Raw genomic sequence first — 19,196 nt, 5'->3', positions numbered from 1 at the left:
AATCATTGTCTCTTTTATCACGGCCAAACGTACCAGGCCAGAATCCTCCTGCAAAGCTGTCTTGAGACTCGGTGAGGCTATCTTGTTGAAATAAACAATCATACCCTGTGAACTGGGATAACCAGGCAAGTCAAGAAGGGCTAATTCAGCAAGACTCGACAAATCATCTGGGTTTCTTTAAATAAAAAACAAATATTTAACAATTTCCCCCAGTTGAATAGCTCAACTGTGCTATTGGCATCGTGTCACCATAGGGACCCTGTATTATTTGAGAACAGCCCGTGGAAGTGAATATCAGAGCTACAGCTGAGATCTCTTTGAGTGACCTGTTTCAACAGTCGGGAACAGCCCTTTATCATTCGCCTTGCCACCAAGAGTAATGTTTGTCGTGTGACATTGAACACCATATTTCTTTCATTCTTAGAGCTGGAATTTATCCAAAATAAATGTAGAATCTAATTGCCTGAGTTCAATTACTTTCTTGTTTTTAAGGCAGTATTATTGACGAATGTGTGGAGTTGTGTTTTAATTGGTGCTAGTGCACCAATGCCAACGCAGCAACAGCATCACCAATGAATTTGTTCAATTTTAATGCGATCGGCGTTTGTTTGTTTTTTTGTTTGGTGGCCGGGCTGAGGCCATCATCGCCCCTCCAACTTGGAGATTCCGGTTTTAATCACCGGTGCCGAGAACCCTGACGGGGCCTCGGCAACTCTGCGGTACCAATCCGACACTCGTACATACCTGGGCCACCCAGCCGCTCAACAGCGTGCCAAGGTGTTTTGTGTCTCTCCCTGAACAAATGGGAAATTCGCGCTGTGTGTTCAGCTGGTTGGCTGCCCGCTACCGTGGGAAAGACCACAGGTGGGGCGCGGATCGAGACTCAAAAGTCCCGAGGCTTGCGCCCCAGAGACCGGCTACCAAAGCCATCGGTGTAGACTCTTCAATCACCGGGTTGAGCACCCAACTTGACTGGATCTTTACTCAAGGTGGACGATGCCGGCCATGGGGTTGGTGGGCCTCCTGGGGATGGCCGTGGTGCTGGCCGCGTGTCGGGGAGACGATCACGTTCCTGTGCCCCCCGGCGGGGGGGAAGGCTTCCTGATCGGCAACATATTCCACAACAAGACCGCGATCACCGACCGCAAGTAAGTGAACCGCGAGCAGCAGCGTCTTTTGAACATCTTGGGGGAGTCAGGTCACGTGGTTTGCTCGTCAACGGGCAGTTTGTGATCGTGCCAAGAGCGCGTGTGAGATGTGGCCATCGGGTGTGCAGGCGGTGCAACTGCACCGGCGCGACACGAAGGGCAGTTGAAGCCCGATGATGGCACGGTTTGTGCCGCGTCGCGTCCACCAAGACGTCAAGATGCATCCCTTGGCGGTGTTTGGCACATCTGCTCACCCACTCACCTACTCGCGCTAATTGATGAGGTGCACCTTGTACTGTAGTGGGTAGTGCGTTACGCCGATAACCCCGACTCCCAAGCCAGCATAGCAGCGTTCCGGAGAAAAAAATATCGAACGAGAAATTGCGACCGCCCCCACTTACAACAATAATGATGTGATGATGATAAATTGCACTTATAGAGCCCCGTTGTACTTGGATACTCGAGGCGATGTTATGCATCACAGAAAAAAACACATGGCATGGGTCATGGGGAGAGAAAATCTAAGACGGGAGGTCTGCAACCTGCGGATCCGGGGAGGAATTCGGCTCATTAAGGACAGTTTGGTATTCACGGTATGCATTGCGGCTCTCGAAATATTAAAGTTGTTTTTGTTTTTTACTGATTTCAAGAAAAAAAGTCTCATTGTTATTTTGATTTCCGGCCAGCTGATCTGAGAAGACAAGGGAGAGGCTGATTCGGAGAACTGAAAGCGGGCGAAAATCAATCCGACCCCTGCCGTGGTTTCCGTGAAGGCATAAACATAGCGGCGTGAATCTCTCATCTGATCTTTCCTCGTGACAGATTAAAAACTCATTTATTTTAGAACAGTGTTTCTTGCGTGTGTTTGTGCGTTTAGTTTGTTGTCCTTCCCCCCCCCCCCCGCACCTACCGAGTGGCACGATCGGCTACGTACGGTGCGAAAGAAATTCAGCATTCATGCGTACGTATGTGACGGCGGCGCTGGGTGTTGGGACGAGAGGGGTAACGAAGGTGCCACGTGCCGTTCGACGTGCGCGCGACACCTGCGTCCGTCGTTTTGTAGTCACCTGGAGGAGGAGCTGAAGGGACACGTGGGGGAGGTGGACGTGTCCAAGATGAGCGAGGCGGAACAGGAGTTTTATTATTTCACGTGAGTGGCGCTGGGTTTTAAGTGGCTTTTTTTTGACACCACGAGATTTGTGGCGGTTAAGGGAGGTCCAGGGAGTTGGGAGGCCCCCAGAAAAAAAATTTCATCATCACCATCACGATCATCATCACGATCATCATCATCACGATCAACACTATATTTTTCATCGTCACCATCACGGTCATCATCATTCATCATTACCATTACAATATTTTTCATCATCACCATCACGATCATCCTCACGATCATCATCATCACGATCATCACTATATTTTTCATCGTCACCATCACGGTCATCATCATTCATCATTACCATCACAATATTTTTCATTGTGACCATCACAATAGTTTTCACCATCACGATCATCATCATTCATCATTGCCATCACAATATTTTTCATCATCATCACCATCACGATTCATGGGCAGATAGTCCCGTAGGTGTCCACTGCACATTTCGTAATTTCTTTCCACTTTCCTCTCTGTCTTGTGCCAATACGCTCAGGTAGTGTGCACTTTCTTTCTCTTCTTATGATTGTGTCGTCGTCAGGCCCATTCCCTGTTAGGTCTTCCGGAAAGTATCCAATGGGAAATGTATCGCCGTCTCTCCCGGCGCAGCAGTTGAAACACGGGTGGCAAGTTTCTTAAATCGTTACTCCCCACAACCACCGACCCCTGCCGCCTCTGTCCACCCAGCAGTATAAATTAATTGACCAGAGCCAGTCGGGTGGGAATGTCGCACGTGGTGGGGTAAAGTGTGGCCAGCGTGGAAGAGTAGGCCAAATACCCTATTGGACTACGGTGGGCTGGGGGGAGCGCTCTATCCAGTATATCTCTAGTGGAGGCCAATTTGCCAATAGTCCCTTTAACAACACACATCCGGAACGCAGATTTACCGTTTCACATTTTGTGTTGCCAAAAAGATTTCTGCAGGGAATGCGGCGCTTCCTGCCCTTGTTTTGTGTCCCCGAACGGACGCCTGAACTGTGCCGCAGGATGCACGACTTTGACGGCAACTCGTGCCTGGACGGCCTCGAGATGCTGTCGGCGCTGGCGGACACCCTGCAGGAATCGCTGGGCGCCGTGGGTCCAGAGGAGCGACTCGCCGTCTACGAGCGTGAGCTCTCCCATTGCAGGGCTCGGCAACCAAAATAACGATAATCAGAAGAAGAGATATTTTTATCGGATTCGGTACTGCGTGGTGTCAATACGAGACGGTGCTGGTCCTTGATAAATAACTGTCGCGAAGCAGCAGTCCTTAAAGTGTGCCGACTTACAGAACCGACTTACGAACGGACTTACGAACGGTTCGACTTACGAACGGGTCTCAGGAACGAAGTGTGTTCGTAATTCGAGGACCGTCCGTATCTAAACCGAGTTGATGGCGTGTCGCCCCCTCGCGGCCACCAGGGATGGTGGACGAGGTTCTGCAGGAGGACGACTCTGACGGAGACGGCCTCCTCTCCTACGCCGAGTACAGCCGCGCTCACGGGCGCACGGCCCGCACCGCAGGGGTCACAGAAGCCCCGGAGACCAGGGAGGGGCAGGGGGCCTGAAGGGAGAGGGCGGTGGGGGAGGTGGGGGGGGGGAGGTGAGGGGGGAGGTGGGGGGGAGGTGGGGTGGGGGGGGAGGTGGGGGGGGGAGGTGGGGTAGGAGGTGGGGGGGGGAGGTGGGGTGGGGTGGGAGGTGGGGGGGGAGGTGGGGGGGGAGGTGGGGGGGAGGTGGGGTGGGGGGGGAGGTGGGGTGGGGGGGGAGGTGGGGGGGAGGTGGGGGGGGAGGTGGGGTTGGGTGGGGTGGGAGGTGGGGAGGGAAGTCACGAGGGGGTGGGACTAGGGGTGTGTGGAGGGGGTCACTGTCGGGATGGGGACAAGGGGAGAGGAGGGGGGGTCAGTGAGTGAGGCTACTGGGGGGTGGTGGGGGGGGGGGTCAGTGAGTGGGGCTACTAGCGGGTGAAGGGAGGGGGGTCAATAGGGGGGTTCCTGGGGGGTGGTGGGGGGGGGGGTCAGTGAGTGGGGCTACTAGGGGGGGTGAAGGGAGGGGGTCAATAGGGGGGCTACTGGGGGTGGTGGGGGGGGGTCAGTGAGTGGGGCTACTAGGGGGGTGAAGGGAGGGGGCGTTTGGAGTGAAGAGTAACGGGGGGGGGGGTTAAGTGAGTCACGTGGTCCTGCCCACGCCGTACAGGTGATGGGGCTTTTTTGTCCACCACGCTGGTCAGTACAATGGCTATTACTACACTGCCCTCTGCTGCCTACAACGGTAGGCTGCGTGTATGAATGCAATCTAATAAAGAGAGATGATGCTGATGATGATGGTTTCTGTCACTTTGTCTCTGCCCAAACAAAGGGCCACCAACAACAACAACCGCCATTCGCCACTAAGTGGCGGTGACGTCACCACGACGCTTGTGCCAGGCCATGTGCACCTTGAGGCCACGTGAAGTGTCGAACGCCCGCTGGCAGGTCACGGAGCAGACCCAGGTGCCACGGGTCGACTGACCACCATTATCACATCACTGTTATTACAACCACTACCAACAGCACCAATACCTTCACCATCAGAATCAACTTCATCATTATTGTACTACCACGTCACAACAACCACCATCTCTAAATCACCAACAAAGACAAAGATCTCCCGTATAGCCTTCACAGACTGTTGGGGCAAATGCTGTTAGCGAGTAGCACCTATGAACGCCGGCACGGCACACGAAGGGGTGGGTGGCAACCACCACGCCCGACCGCCTTTGTCTCCCCAGTGGCGATGTTGTTGTACATCGCACTAGGTACTCCACTGAGACTGAATCGACTGAAGGGGAGGCCCAGGACCGGTCCAGATAACCTCCACTGATGTTGGCCGTGAGCCGGGTTCATAGCGCAGCGTAGCGCTAACCGCTCCGCCACCACTCCCACTATCGCCACCATCGGTAACACCACTAAACCAAACCATGTGACCGCACGGCGTGGGGAGGTTCTTCATCTAGCACAGGGTAAAAACAAAAAAAATCCACGCCACCACGGGCCAGAGTAAACATGCAAACTCCGAATATACAGCGGGCGTCGGGGGTCGAGTGAGATCTGAATTCTGAACGGGTTCTGAGCCCCCCCGTGACTTCCAGACGCGCACCGCTCGCACGAACCAACTACAACGCAAACGTCGGCTCCCTCCACTTCCCCTTCATCTCCTGCTTAGTTGCGGAAAGTACCGTCAGCTGAGCGAGCGCCTCTCGGGAGCCGCTTGGTGAGAGGGCTGGTGATCTCATCGGCGCCACGCCTTCGTCTCCCCAGCTTTGACGTTCTCAAAAAAAATGCACCAGGTACTGCGCCTATTTAAGGCCGAGTCGATCTAGGCGACGCCAAAGGCCGGTTCACATATCACGAGCCACGGATTGTTGGCTGGCCCTGTCCTCCGGGAAGCACACTTAGCCAGATTCGTAGCCTAGTACGCTAACCACTGCGCCACCGCTCCCACCCCTACCCTACGTAGCCTTTATTAGGTGGGCTAAGTGCTGTTAGCGAGCACCTATTAAGCAAGACACGGCTCTCGAAGGGGGAGTGTTGCTAGCACACACACACACAAACATACAGACACTTGCCCTATATAGCATAACAGACTGTTGGGGCAAGCGCTGTTCGCGAGCACCTATGAAGGCCCGACCGCCTTTGTCTCCCCAGTGGCGATGTTTACACACCGCACCAGGTACTCATTTGAGGCTGAGTCGACCTAGGGGAGGCCCAGGATGCGTTAAAATAATCGTCGCCGGTATTGGCCATGAGCGGGAATCGAACTCGGGTGGCCGGGTTTGGAGCGCAGCGCGCTAACCACTACACCACCGCTCCCACACACACACACATACAGACACATACACACGCACATGCGAACACGCGAATTGATGATCATGCTTCTGATGATGATGATATTTTAGGGCGCATAGTATCACATGATGGTGTTGCCACGTACGATGCTGCTGATGGGATGTGGTAAAACGTAAACTCACACCCACACATGATGATAACGAAATATGGGGCCACAAAGACAGATCTCCCGTATAGCCTAAACACAATTTTGTGAGCGAGGGGATGGGTGACCAGCACGAAGTCCGGCCGCCTTTGTCTCCTTAGTGGCGATGCTTACACACCACACCAGGTTCTCATTTGAGGCTGAGTCGACCGAGGGGAGGCCCAGGACCGGTTCACTGGTGTTGGCCGTGAATCGAGCATGCATCATCCCGCTGATGATATTATATGGCAGCGCACACACGCGCAGACACACACGATCCTCCTGCTGATGATGATGGAATAGGGGACCGCTCACGCCTCCAGTCACACATGATAATGATGCTGCTGCTGCTGCTGCTGATGATGACGACGCCGATGCTGATGGTATGTGGAACATCGTACTGTCACACATAGTTCGACTGCTTATGTTGATACCGATGATGATGATATGTAGCAGCGTTCACCCCCACAGTCAAACAGGACCGTGCTGATGATGCTGATGGGCTCTGGATTCGCCCACGCAGTCACACACGATGATGATGCTAACAACGACGACGATATCTAACAGCGCTCACGCCCACAGTCACACTGAATGATGCTGATGATGATGATGCTGATGATGCTGATGATGATGCTGATAACGACGATATCTAACAGCGCTCACGCCCACAGTCACACTCAATGATGCTGATGATGATGCTGATGATGATGCCGCTGCTGATGATGCTGATAACGACGACGATATCTCACAGCGCTCACGCCCAGTCACACTGAATGATGCTGATGATGATGCTGATGATGGTGCTCAAGGGCTCTGGGATCGCGCATGCGCACATCCGCTCACGCGCGCGCTTAAAAAGCCGTGGCTCCCTCCCGCCTCCTCATCTTCAGGGCTCCCGGCTCACATCCGGAGCTTCCGCGGGCGCCACCATCACCGCAGCGCGCGCACGCACACAGACACACCACCCGCCGTCGTAACGCCATCATCAACATCGCCATCGAGGCGGTCTTCCCGGCTGATGGCAGTAATCATGGCTCTCATCGCCGTGTTCATAGCGACGGTCGCGTTATCTTCCACCGGTGAGTATGCATTGACAGGGTGTTCGTACTGTGCTATGGGTGATGTAGGCACTTCAATGACGTGTGTGTGTGTGTGTGAGACATGTGGACATGTACGTGTACAGCCATTGTGTCAATCCACTGCTGGATGAGGCATTTTCGTCCGCACGGCTGTGCGGGTCGTCGGGAATTATCTTGACCCTATTTCAGCACCCTGGACAGCGCGGGTTTGGAAAGGCGGTGAGCGTTTGATGTGGACGCATAGAAGCGCAGTACAACAATGGGGGGGCGGGGGGGGGTGGTGGTTGCAGTACCGCCAACCACGTCGAACCCCGAAGCCGCCTATGGCAACCTATTTGTGCATTGGTGGTCACCCCTTCCAAGCCTCATCGGGGCTCAAGCTCCTGCTTAGCTGCTCAGATCGGACGAGGTTGGGGGGATTCCGCATGAGCATGGTCACAGGGTGTGTGCGAGAGAGACAGGCCAAGGGGCTCTTTAAGGACTGCTGCTTCGTGACGAGTGTCTGTTAAGGAGCAGCACCGTCCCGCATTCACCACACAGTGCAGTGAAATATTGAGGGTTTTTTGTTGTTTTTTGTACCGAATTCTATTTTAAAAAATGGCTCCTCTCGTTACGTTGGGTTGCCGACCTCTGAGATAGGCAATGCTCGTTAACGTGGACACAACGAACCCGTCGTGTATTATACTATTAGTTCTTTCGGTAAAGTCACGTAGGTAAAAAATGAAATTAAAATTAATAAAAATTAATTTCACTTTTTTACCTACATGGTGACTTTACCGAAAGAACTAAGAGTATGAATCCTTGCAGTCACGAAAGCTTCAAATCTAGAACACTCGAGTATTGTAATCTCCAGTGCGCAAATGTGTCTCTGTGTTAGAGCGGCTGTTGTTGAGTACGCGTTAGCGCCTTGGGCTACGATCCCCCATTGACCCCTGGGTGCTATTCCCGGTCACGGATAACATCAGTGGCGAGTGGTGTCTGAAAAGGGGCTTGCGCCTCCCCTAGGTCGACTCGGCAATAACAACGAGCACCTCTTTGTGGTGCGTCGCAAGCGCTGGGCAGAGCAAGGCAACCGGGCGTTGTATCTTGCCCACCAGCCCCAACAGTCTCCTATAAGCAATCGAGGGTTCCGTATCTTTCACCGGATGTGTTTCACATGTGAATGCACGCATAGGATCAGAGGTGTGTGTGTGTATCACGTCGTAATACTATACATATATGCACGATGCCTTTTGTGTGTTTATGCCTCTCCATAATATTCCTGTCCACACGTACAATGCATACACATGCATTTGTGTATTTATATACGGATGGAAATGCATGTAGGATCCAGTTTAACGCAGACAGCGATACTCCAGTAAACATGGAACGTTGGGCTAACGGTGGGCTAACGTTGGGGCCAACGTTGCATGTTTACTGGGTCACCACGCCGTTCCGGTCGTCGGGATTATTTTCTTTTCACCATACTTCACGCTAGTGACATTGTTTTCAGTGTACGAGGCTGTGCTTCATTTCGGCTGGAAGAGTCTGGAACGCTCTGCGTGCAGGGATTGAGTTTGGCACCCGGCCAGCATCGATGCACGGGCGCCAGACTTGTGTGCCCCGTTCCAATAAACCTGCACTTGGGTTTTTTTATTCTTATTATTATTAAGGTATATAGGGTACAACGATATATGATCATTATAAAACAGGCGTGCGTTGTACTCGTGTGGCAGTGCCTTACGCCAATGGGCAGCATCCCACACCAAGCCATGTTCCTTAGCAGCGTTCGGGAAAACATCGAGTGGGACAATAATCCCCGAGTCAAGGCGCATTCAAAAAGCCTTGCGCATGCTGAGCTCCGCGCTTGGCCAGATGTTATCGTTGGTAAGTGCACTCCCTCCGCGCCATTATCCACAGCTCCCTTTGTGAGTCGTCATTTTATTGAGTGCAAGAAGAGCCCACGGCAAAAGTTCGATGCCAGACAATAAACGCGAAACAATAGACGCGAAACAATAGACGCCTTTCCCTAACACATTTACCCCCTCTTGTTTTCGCAGCCTCATCCCTGCCCGTGAGTGGAAAGCTGTCCCCGTCCGACGAAGCGGTGGGTTTGAATCTACGTGGTGGATTTGAGAATGTCATCGTCGCTTGCAGCTGGGGGGTTGGCATCGTCCCCCACTCCTCCATGATGCCGAGGGGAAATGGGCGAGGTTTAGGACTGTGGCTCATGCAGCTGCAATGGCTGCGTTGGGTACACGGTTCAGACCTCCCCATTGAGCCTGGCTGAAAGAGGAGGCGTTCAGGCTGGCTGAGAAAAAAGCGACAGGCCCACTCTCACTGTCTACAGCATCCCACGTCAGAGAATGAGGAGGCTTACCCGCAGCCTTCGCTCGGAGGTTCGGAGAGCCGTGAGGATCTGACCAATTGGAATTGGCCGAAGCATCGGGATGTTTCGGCCAATTCCTCTTCAATGAGAGGTTTTGCTTCGTCTGCGAGGAAAGCAGAGTGCCCGGAGGAACCCACCACGAGAACGAGGGGACAGCACAGCTCAGATGCTGTGCCGATCAAACAAAATAAAATAAAAACTTGTAAACTATTTTTATTTTTCGATTTAAAGCTTTCGTGACTGCAGGGATTCATCTTCTTGGTTCTTTCGGTGAAGTCACGTTGAAGGGAAATAATAAAAATAAAACATAATAAAATACAATTCTCACGACGTTTCGGCCACAACGCAAGCAGCCGTCCTCAGGTGAAGAACAGGTCTGTCGGAAAGACAGCGTCTGAATGACGCTGTCTTTCCGACAGACCTATTTTTATTTTACCAGGTAAGGCCCCACTGAGTTATGTAGCTCTATTTCAGCAGCGATCTGGCCACAAATGATAGCTCAGCCAAGTGGCTTATCGCGTGGAAATTCATAGCAGCCAAATGCTCGAAACGCGTGTGGAGGGAAAAACCGGAGGACCCGGAGAAAAAACATTCTGGAAGTCTCTGAAATCTCTGGATGATCCACCAATCCTTAGCGGTGGCTCACAGGTCGCGGCCCCCGTCACTGCCGCCACCGCCTGCTGTGCAATGATTGCGCTGGCAAATGAAAATTATGGCTTTTGTGAAAAGCTCTCGGTGTGCCACATGAGTGTACTGATCCTGACAAATCCACACTGTAACCGCGGGGCTATTTATAGCTTCCAAGAGTTGGTAATCGCACTGAGCGCTTGTCTGTGTCTCTTTACAGCTGTATTTCCCACTCTGTGCTTATCTGTTTTACTCTCTGCCCAATCGTCTGGTCCGCTTGTCTGTTAATTAATATGCCAGTCTGTCCGATTGTCAGTCCACGTGTGTGTGCATATCTGTTTGCCTATATGTATTTCAGCCTGTCATCCCATCTCTCCGTCTATCTTACCATCTCTCTGTCTTCCCATTCGTCTGTCTTTCCATTCGTGTGTATGTCTATCTTGCAATCTCTCTCTGTCGGTCTTCATCTGCCTGCCTGCCTGCCTCTCTATCGATGTATCTATCTGTGCATCTGCCTGCAAAAACCATGTCTCTGCCTGTCCGTCTGTCTGCCCGTCTGCCCGTCTGTCTATCTGTCCGTCTATTTGTCTGTCTGTCTGTCCGTCTGATCGTCTGTCTGTCCGTCTATTTGTCTGTCTGTCTGTCCGTCTGCCCGTCTGTTTGTCCGTCTATTTGTCTGTCTGTCTGTCTGCCCGTCTGTCCGTCTGCCCGTCTGTCCGTCTGTCCGTCTATTTGTCTGATCGTCTGTCCGTCTGTCTGCGCGTGCGTCCTGCAGGCGCTGAAGTGCATCATCGAGGTGCTGTCGGGAGCGCTGTCTCCCGCGCAGCCTCCCCCCGCAGCCAGCGCCGAGTGCATGGAGATCCTTCGTGGAGGCGAGCACCGCGAATCCCGTCACCCCCATCCACAGGGGGTCGCGATAATCTCAACGGGCGCTGTGACCCCCGTCACATTCATCCACAGGGGGATAATCTCAACGGGCGCTCAGAATTGATTAGATTGTGTCGTCCTTATAATCGTCGTTAACAACACGAGTCATGTGGTCACTTCCGTTGTTTTCTTGATTAATATCATCATAACAAGGCCGTAATGATAGTATATATTGGGGGGGGGACATCCCCCCCCCCCAATATTCAAATATGCTCGAAATGTCCCCCCTAATATATTGCTATAAAATAGATTTCTGTTGAAATTATTGTGGTGATGGTTGTAATTTATGAATCCCGAATCTTTTCCATTACATACAATGAAACAAGAAAAGGTAAAAAATACAAAAAACAGAGCAATGTCATACAATACACTATTAGACATTATTGTAAACAATAAATAAAAAGTCCATCCTGTGTGTTAGTGAATTTTTTAAATATTTAGGCAGGAAATGAGTTTTCAAATTTAGATTTTTTTTTTCTGGGGGGCGACCCCCAGACCCCCTGGAAGTTTTGTTCCCCCCCCCCCCAATGTTGACTCCATGGCTACGGCCTTGCATCATAATATCGCCAATATGGGTTGTCATCATCACCACCATCACGAGATACGTCGATCGCCAGTCACCGTCACAAACATCAACACGACCATCACAATCACTGAATTCATTGTTATTGTTGTTGTTGTTCTGCATCATTAATATCGTCATAGTGGCCACTACCACCACAACAACTGACACATCATCGTCATCATGATATTTAAATGTATAGATCATCATCAGCACCGTCACCACGATGATAACGATTGTTAGACGATCATCATCATCGTGATCAGCGTCACCACCACCACGACCACCACAACGATGGACATCGCCACCATTGCCATCTGTCGCCACCTCGGCGTGACGAGAACGATGTCCTTCGGCTGTGTTGGGTTTCCCCCCCCCCCCCCTGACAGACAATCGAATCTCCACGCTGATCCACCAGCACGACCTCCTGTCTCAGCTGGAGGAGATCGCGGGCCGGGGCCCCGCAGGGGAGCGCGCGGGGGCCGATTCCACAGCGGCAGGCGCCAAGTACGAGCCGAGCGAGGAGCGGCAGGAGACGAAGGAGGAGGTGGAGGATGACGAAGAGACACGAGTCGACCACGAGGAGAAGGACAAGAAAGACGCCAAGAAGAAGAAGAAGCAGCAGCAGCAGCAGGAGAATGACGACGACGACGATGATGAGAAGGAGCAGAAGGAGGACAGGGAGGAAGGTGGCGATGACGAGACCAAATCTGGAGTGGGCAAGTCACGGGAGTTCCGCACGAAGGGGCCGGGGAGTGCCGAGCGCCGCGCAGGAGGAGCGGGAGGAGGAGGAGGAACGAAGTGGAGCGGGGGCCGTGTCCGCGTGGAGCCGCGCCACGGAGAGGCTCCCCCCGAGAAGGCCACCGGCCGCGAGCGGAGCAACGGGGAAGAGCCACGGGGACAGATGCACGGCCCTCCCGACACTGGCGACGAAGAGGAGGAGGAAGAGGAGCGGTCCCCACACCACGAGGACAAGGACGACGTCGGTGACGAGGTGGCGAGGAGCGTGGGGACTGGCGTGGACGACGACGAGGTGGAGGAGGAGGACGCGGATGTGGAGGAGGAGGAGGTCACGGAGACGCCGGCGCGTCGCGGAGACACGAGGCCCCAGCGGGGGTCTCACGGCACGAGCGGCGTCGAGAGGAGCGCGGCGCGGGAGGCGCACGACGGCCGCCGCCGCCCCGCGGCCGAGCAGCTGCTGGAGTACCTGGACCAGATCCGCCAGCGCCTGGGACAGAAGCAGCAGGAGCAGCAGCAGCAGCAGGAGCAGCAGCGGCGGCGCGGAGACTACGGCGGCAGGCACCCCGACAAGGGGGAGCCTCTCGCCGAGAGGAAATCCGACGGCGAAGACGACGACGACGACGACGGAGACGACGAGAAGGTTGAGTACGAGACGCGAAAGAGCGAGGTGGGCGGCCGGCACGGCCACGACGAGGTGGAAGACGATGCCCGCGAGCAAGAGGAAGACAACGATCGTACCGACGACGACGACGCCGAGGGAGAAGAGCAGGTGGGCGGCGAGGAGGTGTTTGGCGACGGTGTCGGCAGCAGCCACCGCTGGGCAGGGAAGGCCCACGCGGAGGGGCGGCCTGCGTGGGGAGCGGCGCACCGGGCAGCGGCGAAGGGCGACGAGGTGGAGGACGCGGCTCAGGGCGGCGATGGGGAAGAGGGCGACGAGGAGAAGGAGCAGGAGGAGGTGGGGCGAGGAGGTGGGAAGGAATGGGGAGGCGACAAGCGGGCCCAGGACACCCAGAGCCGCAAGCACAGCACGCTGAACGTGAGTACAATAATCACACGGGTCGTTGTCGTCATCGTCACCGTGATCAATCCGCTGCTGGATGGAGGTCTCCCCAACACACCGCCACCGTCACACAGGTTTCGTGCGATGCTAAAGTTCACCCGGGAACTGCACACGAGCTGATTCACATGGGCCCCGTCTCCATGTAGAACACGTGGAGACGGGGACGCGTGGATGCGTACACGTCTCCACGCGTTCGTACACAACAGAAGAAAGGTTTTTGGGTTAGATCGCGTAAAAATGTACAAACGTGTCGTTAACCTAACACCACCCGACACAGCCGATTAGCAAGGTTTGTTCCGTAAACAGAACGTACCAATTCGTTACTAAGGAAGGAAACGGGAGGATTTATCTACAAATCTGGCTGTTGCCTGATGAAGCTGGTTGTAATTACTGGCGAAACGTCGTGCTCAGATTGTAAATGTTGTGGCTTGGCTCTCCAACACACTGGTAGTGCTGTACTAGTATACTACGCTATACACTACACTATACACTAGTGCTGTACTAGTGACGAATTGGCCACGTTCTGTTTACGTGACAACCCTTACTAGTTGGCTGTGTCGGGTGGTCGCGGGTTTAACGACACTTTTACATATTTACGCAATCTAACCCAAACAAACCTCTATTATGGAGAATTAATTTCAGCCCAGAGCTGTCGAAAGGTTTCCGGAGGCCCCGGAACAATTCTTAGCCTCGGCCACTGCCAATGCTTCTTTCACGTACACACAGTTCGCTTTCACGTACACACAGTTCGCTTTCACGTACACACAGTTCGCTTTCACGTACACACAGTTAGCTTTCATGTACACACAGTTCGCTTTGACGTACACACAGCTCTCTTTCACGTACACACAATTCGCTTTCACGTACACACAATTCGCTTTCACGTACACACAGTTCGGTTTCACGTACACACAGTTCGCTTTGACGTACACACAGTTCGCTTTCACGTACACACAGTTCGGTTTCACGTACACACAGTTAGCTTTCACGTACACACAGTTCGCTTTCACGTACACACAATTCGCTTTCACGTACACACAGTTCGCTTTGACGTACACACAGTTAGCTTTCATGTACACAGAGTTCGCTTTGACGTACACACATTCAGTTTGACGTACACACAGTTCGCTTTCACGTACACACAGTTCGCTTTCACGTACACACAGTTCGCTTTCACGTACACACAGTTCGCTTCCACGTACACACAGTTCGCTTTCACGTACACACAGTTCGCTTTGACGTACACACAGTTCGCTTTCACGTACACACAGTTCACTTTCACGTACACACAGTTCGCTTTCACGTACACACAGTTCGCTTTGACGTACACACAGTTCGCTTTCACGTACACACAGTTCGCTTTCACGTACACACAGTTCGCTTTCGTCGTGTTTATGGACGTACGCGTGTGTTGGACTTCTTTCGCACCGTACGCAGCCAACCGTGCTAATCGGATGCGCGGGGAGGGGGGGAAGGAGGATGGGGACGTCTGGAAAATCAGGGGGTGGGGGGGTAAATCCGCAGTGGCTCGATCGCGATGTTTCTGTTGTTGTCGCAACGTCCCCTTGGCAGAGCAAACAGCTGCTGGAGCTAAAGGCCATGGAGCACGAGCTGGTGAAGATTGCCGAACGACTCGGGGAGCGACTGGGATGAGGCGCGGGAGAGGGGATCGAGAAGAAGGGACAAAAGACGGGAACCCCTACCCCCTCACCAAACCCCCCCCCCACACAAAACATCATAAGACATCGCGACCCGTCCATCACGACGACTCGTGCGACATCACGACCCGTCTGACGACATGACGACATCACGACTGGTCGAACGATATCACGACTCGTCTGACGACATCGCGACTCCTCGTACCGACGGCGCTTGGCAGTGGCGGTCTCCAGCACGCGGTTCGGGGTGTTTCATGCCACGTGCGGGCGGCTTGTTTATTGACGAATTGGGAGGCGCCATTGGCCGTGGGTTTGTAAGGGGCTTCTTCCATCCACTGCACGGTGGAGTTTGAAAAGCCCACGCAGCTTCTCAGGATAATCCCGCATTTGTTTATTTTGAAATTCCGCCCGACTTCCCCCGTAGCAATACTGCGATTTTTCTCAGTGCAGGTGTCCGCAATCATTCGTTATTGAAAGCCATATTTAGACAGCCCAGAGTTCGATTCCTGGCCAGGGCTAACATCGGTGGCGGGTGGATATCTGAAACGCTCGGTGGGCGCCCTCCACACTCGGCACGCCGGGGTCGGCGCGTGGCGCGGTAGAGGCGGGGAACCCAGAGGGACCGGCTCGGATATCGCTCGCTTGATGCTAGCCGTGGTCGGGAATCGAACTCGAGCCCGCCGGGTTTGTAGTGCAGCGCGGTGACCACTGCGCCACCCCTCAACCGCGCTGTCCAATTATAGTCGTCTCTTAATATCGATACTAACAGATCGTACTGTTGTGGAGACCATGAAAAAAATCGCCGTGCTCTTTCCCCCAATAACTGCGTCCCAAGCGCGGGCACCACACGGCGAGGTTGAGCAAGGGGCGCGATCAAAGCCTGGCAGCAGAGTGGCAGCAAAGTGGCTCCGGACGATGGCATCACATTCGTCTCGCGCCTCTCCGTTGCCGTCCACGCGTGCATCCCACGCGCAGTCGAAGCGGTATTTTGACATTCTGAACGGGGTTGCAATTTTGCCACGTCCACGTTTAGTGGAAAAAACTAAGTGAGAGTGATGGAGGCGGGGGGGGCGGAGGGGCGGTTTGGCGAGCAGACGGAGACTGGTCAATTAACTGCGCTTGAGAACTCGCTATCAGCCACTGCCCATATACCCGAGTTCAAACCCAGGATCTCGGCCGTATTGGCTCGGCACTTTGACACCTAAGCCAGCCGGCCAGCGTCACCTTTGATTCTTCATCGTACTTACCTCTTGCATCCCCAATTATCGCTTGAGACTACCCAGCGTGTTACCTGCAGCAGGAAAAACAGGCCGATGTGGAATTTGTCACCTCTTCCAACTCGGCTTGGGATGCAGAATCCAGTGGTGGGGGGGTGGGGGGTCAGGCTTAGGGTCAGGGTTAGGTCACTTGGCTCCTTAATATAAGGGTGAGGTTTCCCAATGAGAATTGTGAACATGAATTGCCAAGACAATTACTGTTATTGTGGCAGACACAGCCACTGCCCGACTGTAACTAGACCGCTGCAATTGGCAGTCTGTCGATCAGCAGATCGCAAGCGGTGGGGTAAAGTGTGGCCACTCCCACCTCTTCCCCAGACGTACTGTCCAGCGTGGAAGAGTAGGCCACAACACCCTCCAGAGAGGCTCACTTAGAGCTCCCTCTAGAGGTGCATAGGGGCTCTCTGGAGCTCCCTCTAGAGGTGCATAGGGGCTCACTTAGAGCTCCCTCTAGAGGTGCATAGGGGCTCTCTGGAGCTCCCTCTAGAGGTGCATAGGGGCTCTCTGGAGCTCCCTCTAGAGGTCTAGCGGATGCCCTTCAGCCAGCAGGGGCCTGAGCAGGCAATTGCAGGGCTGCTGCACCATCACGTGCTTCCAATTGGTATCGACGATCCAGCCTACGGCAATTGTTCTCACCAACGTTGCTGGTCTTGAGCCAAAGGTGTAAATCATGGGTGGAAAAACCCCGATTTTTCCAAAAAACCCCGATTTTTCCAAAAAACCCAGGCATCGGGTTTTTTCTTTAATACAATTAAACCCGATTTCGGGGAATTAAAACCTGGTTTAATGAATACAAAACTCTGATCCAAGGCTTAGGCTGCTTCCTCGTCGGTGCTGCTATCATCGTACTCGGGGGGGCCGTCGGGCACGGGTAGTCGTGGAATGTGGCGGGCAGGTTGGTCTTGATGAACACGAGCTTCTCCTCCACAATCGTGGGCGCCAGTGAGTTCCTTCGCTTGGAATGGATGAAGCCCATCGCTGAGAAGTTGGCGAAGTGCGGTTCTGCAATTAGAACCAATAAAACCGGATTTCTCCCAATCTCAGATGATCGGGTTTAATATAAAAAGACAATTAAACCCGATTATAAAAAACCCGACTATGCCACCCTTGGCGTAAATCCCTTCTTTCTATGATGCCCCCCCCCCCCCACTTTTTGGGTCTTTAACTTCCTAACGCGACGACGCCCGACCGCTGACACTCCCTGCCAATCGCCGGCCAGCAGCTCGTTTGACGGTGAGGGCCCAGCGGACGAAGTTGACACGACGAGGCGGAGCTGGCGAGGGAGCTGTCGATTGTTCGTGGACCGTCGCGGCGAGGGCTGTTAGCGATCGCCTATTAAGGTCAGCACGCACTCGGATGAATGAGGGGGGTTACATGAACCAACGCCGTGCTGACCGCAATCGTCTTCCCTCCTTGTCCGACGTTCACGGCCGGAGCCGAAACCAAGTGCCGTGCTCATTTTAGGCCGAGTCCACCTGTACGGCGGTGCGAGCCAGGTTCGGGTCGCGAGCGCCACCGACGTCGAGGCGTTATCGTCACGTGACGCGGGACCCCCCCCCCCCCCCCAGTCGACTGGGACCATAAAGCAGCTGGCGCCCACGAGGACACGCGACGCCTCGCGTGCGCGAACAAAGTATGATAATTGTTTTTTTACCCTTTTATCTGGCAACAAAACTGACACCTTTTTTACAAGGAGTCATGTTTGCATTGACCACAATACCTGCGGTCATAATGCAAACAAAAAACATAACTCTGATAATGTATGCACTGTCCTTGAAATTGATTGGTCCACACCCGAGACAGCTTTCCTTAGAGCCTAGTCTCACATGGTGTTGGACCAGATGACGCCTAAAGGCGCATACATTATCAGAGTTGTGTTTTTTGTTTGCATTATGACTGCAGGTATTGTGGTCAATGCAAACATGACTCCTTGTAAAAAAGGTGTCAGTTTTGTTTCCAGATAAAAGGGTAAAAAACCAATTATCATATTCTTTCTTCTGGCAAATGAGGTTCCAATGGTGGGTGAACAAAGTCGCGCACGTATCTCTCTCCGAGGTGGGACTCGCCCTGACGACCACCCCCGCTGCGCTGTGTGCGTACACAGCAGGGCAACGATGCGCTTGACACTGCCCCCCCCCTCCACACACACACAGCCGCAAAGGAGCGACCGGCGGGGTGGTTACGCATCCACGTGTTTGCATCTGCCATGCTCACCCCCAATGCCCCCCCCCCGCCCCCCCCTGCAATTCACGCCAATCCTTTCAAGAGGCACGTGTCCAGCTCACTGTAGCGTTTCACGATAATTAACAAAGTTTTTTTTTTAACAACCCGCCTTCAAGCGACCTCCACTCCCGCAGGACCGGTCGTATATAATCCAGAACACGTTTTGTAAAAAGAAAATCACCAAAAACCCCGCCACTGCTTTTAGAACCGTGTAACTGCTCGCCATGCGCTGCGACTCGACCAATTTCCTAAGAGCAGGCCTGCTTCCACCACCACCATCACACGCACACCTTTTATGCAAGTTGTTTATTGTTGTTGTCCTGGATTACACGGGGGGGGGAGGGCCGAGATGAATTAAGCGCTCGTCGTTTTAATTAAGCAAA

At 53.6% G+C, this 19,196-nt stretch overlaps 2 protein-coding genes across 2 annotated transcripts; both read left to right on the top strand.

Moving 5' to 3' along the window:
• The first annotated feature begins 272 nt into the window (after positions 1-272).
• LOC144941624 (multiple coagulation factor deficiency protein 2 homolog) lies at positions 273-3,851 on the top strand. Its single transcript, XM_078867942.1, has 4 exons — positions 273-1,148; positions 2,212-2,298; positions 3,291-3,412; positions 3,706-3,851. Exons 1-4 carry the CDS (start codon positions 997-999, stop codon positions 3,849-3,851), a joined length of 507 nt encoding a protein of 168 aa, XP_078724068.1. The 5' UTR covers positions 273-996.
• A 3,304-nt stretch (positions 3,852-7,155) lies between these two features.
• On the top strand, positions 7,156-15,388 carry LOC144941795 (uncharacterized). The gene is made up of 5 exons (XM_078868235.1): positions 7,156-7,370; positions 9,410-9,456; positions 11,141-11,237; positions 12,244-13,631; positions 15,228-15,388. The coding sequence occupies exons 1-5, from the start codon at positions 7,310-7,312 to the stop codon at positions 15,306-15,308; spliced, it is 1,674 nt and encodes a 557-aa protein (XP_078724361.1). The 5' UTR covers positions 7,156-7,309; the 3' UTR covers positions 15,309-15,388.
• Positions 15,389-19,196: the final 3,808 nt, after the last annotated feature.

Source organism: Lampetra fluviatilis, chromosome 25 (assembly GCF_964198595.1).
Source record: "Lampetra fluviatilis chromosome 25, kcLamFluv1.1, whole genome shotgun sequence".
In the NCBI taxonomy this organism is placed as follows: Eukaryota; Metazoa; Chordata; class Hyperoartia; order Petromyzontiformes; family Petromyzontidae; genus Lampetra; species Lampetra fluviatilis.
This window is presented reverse-complemented; position numbering and strand designations above follow the sequence as displayed.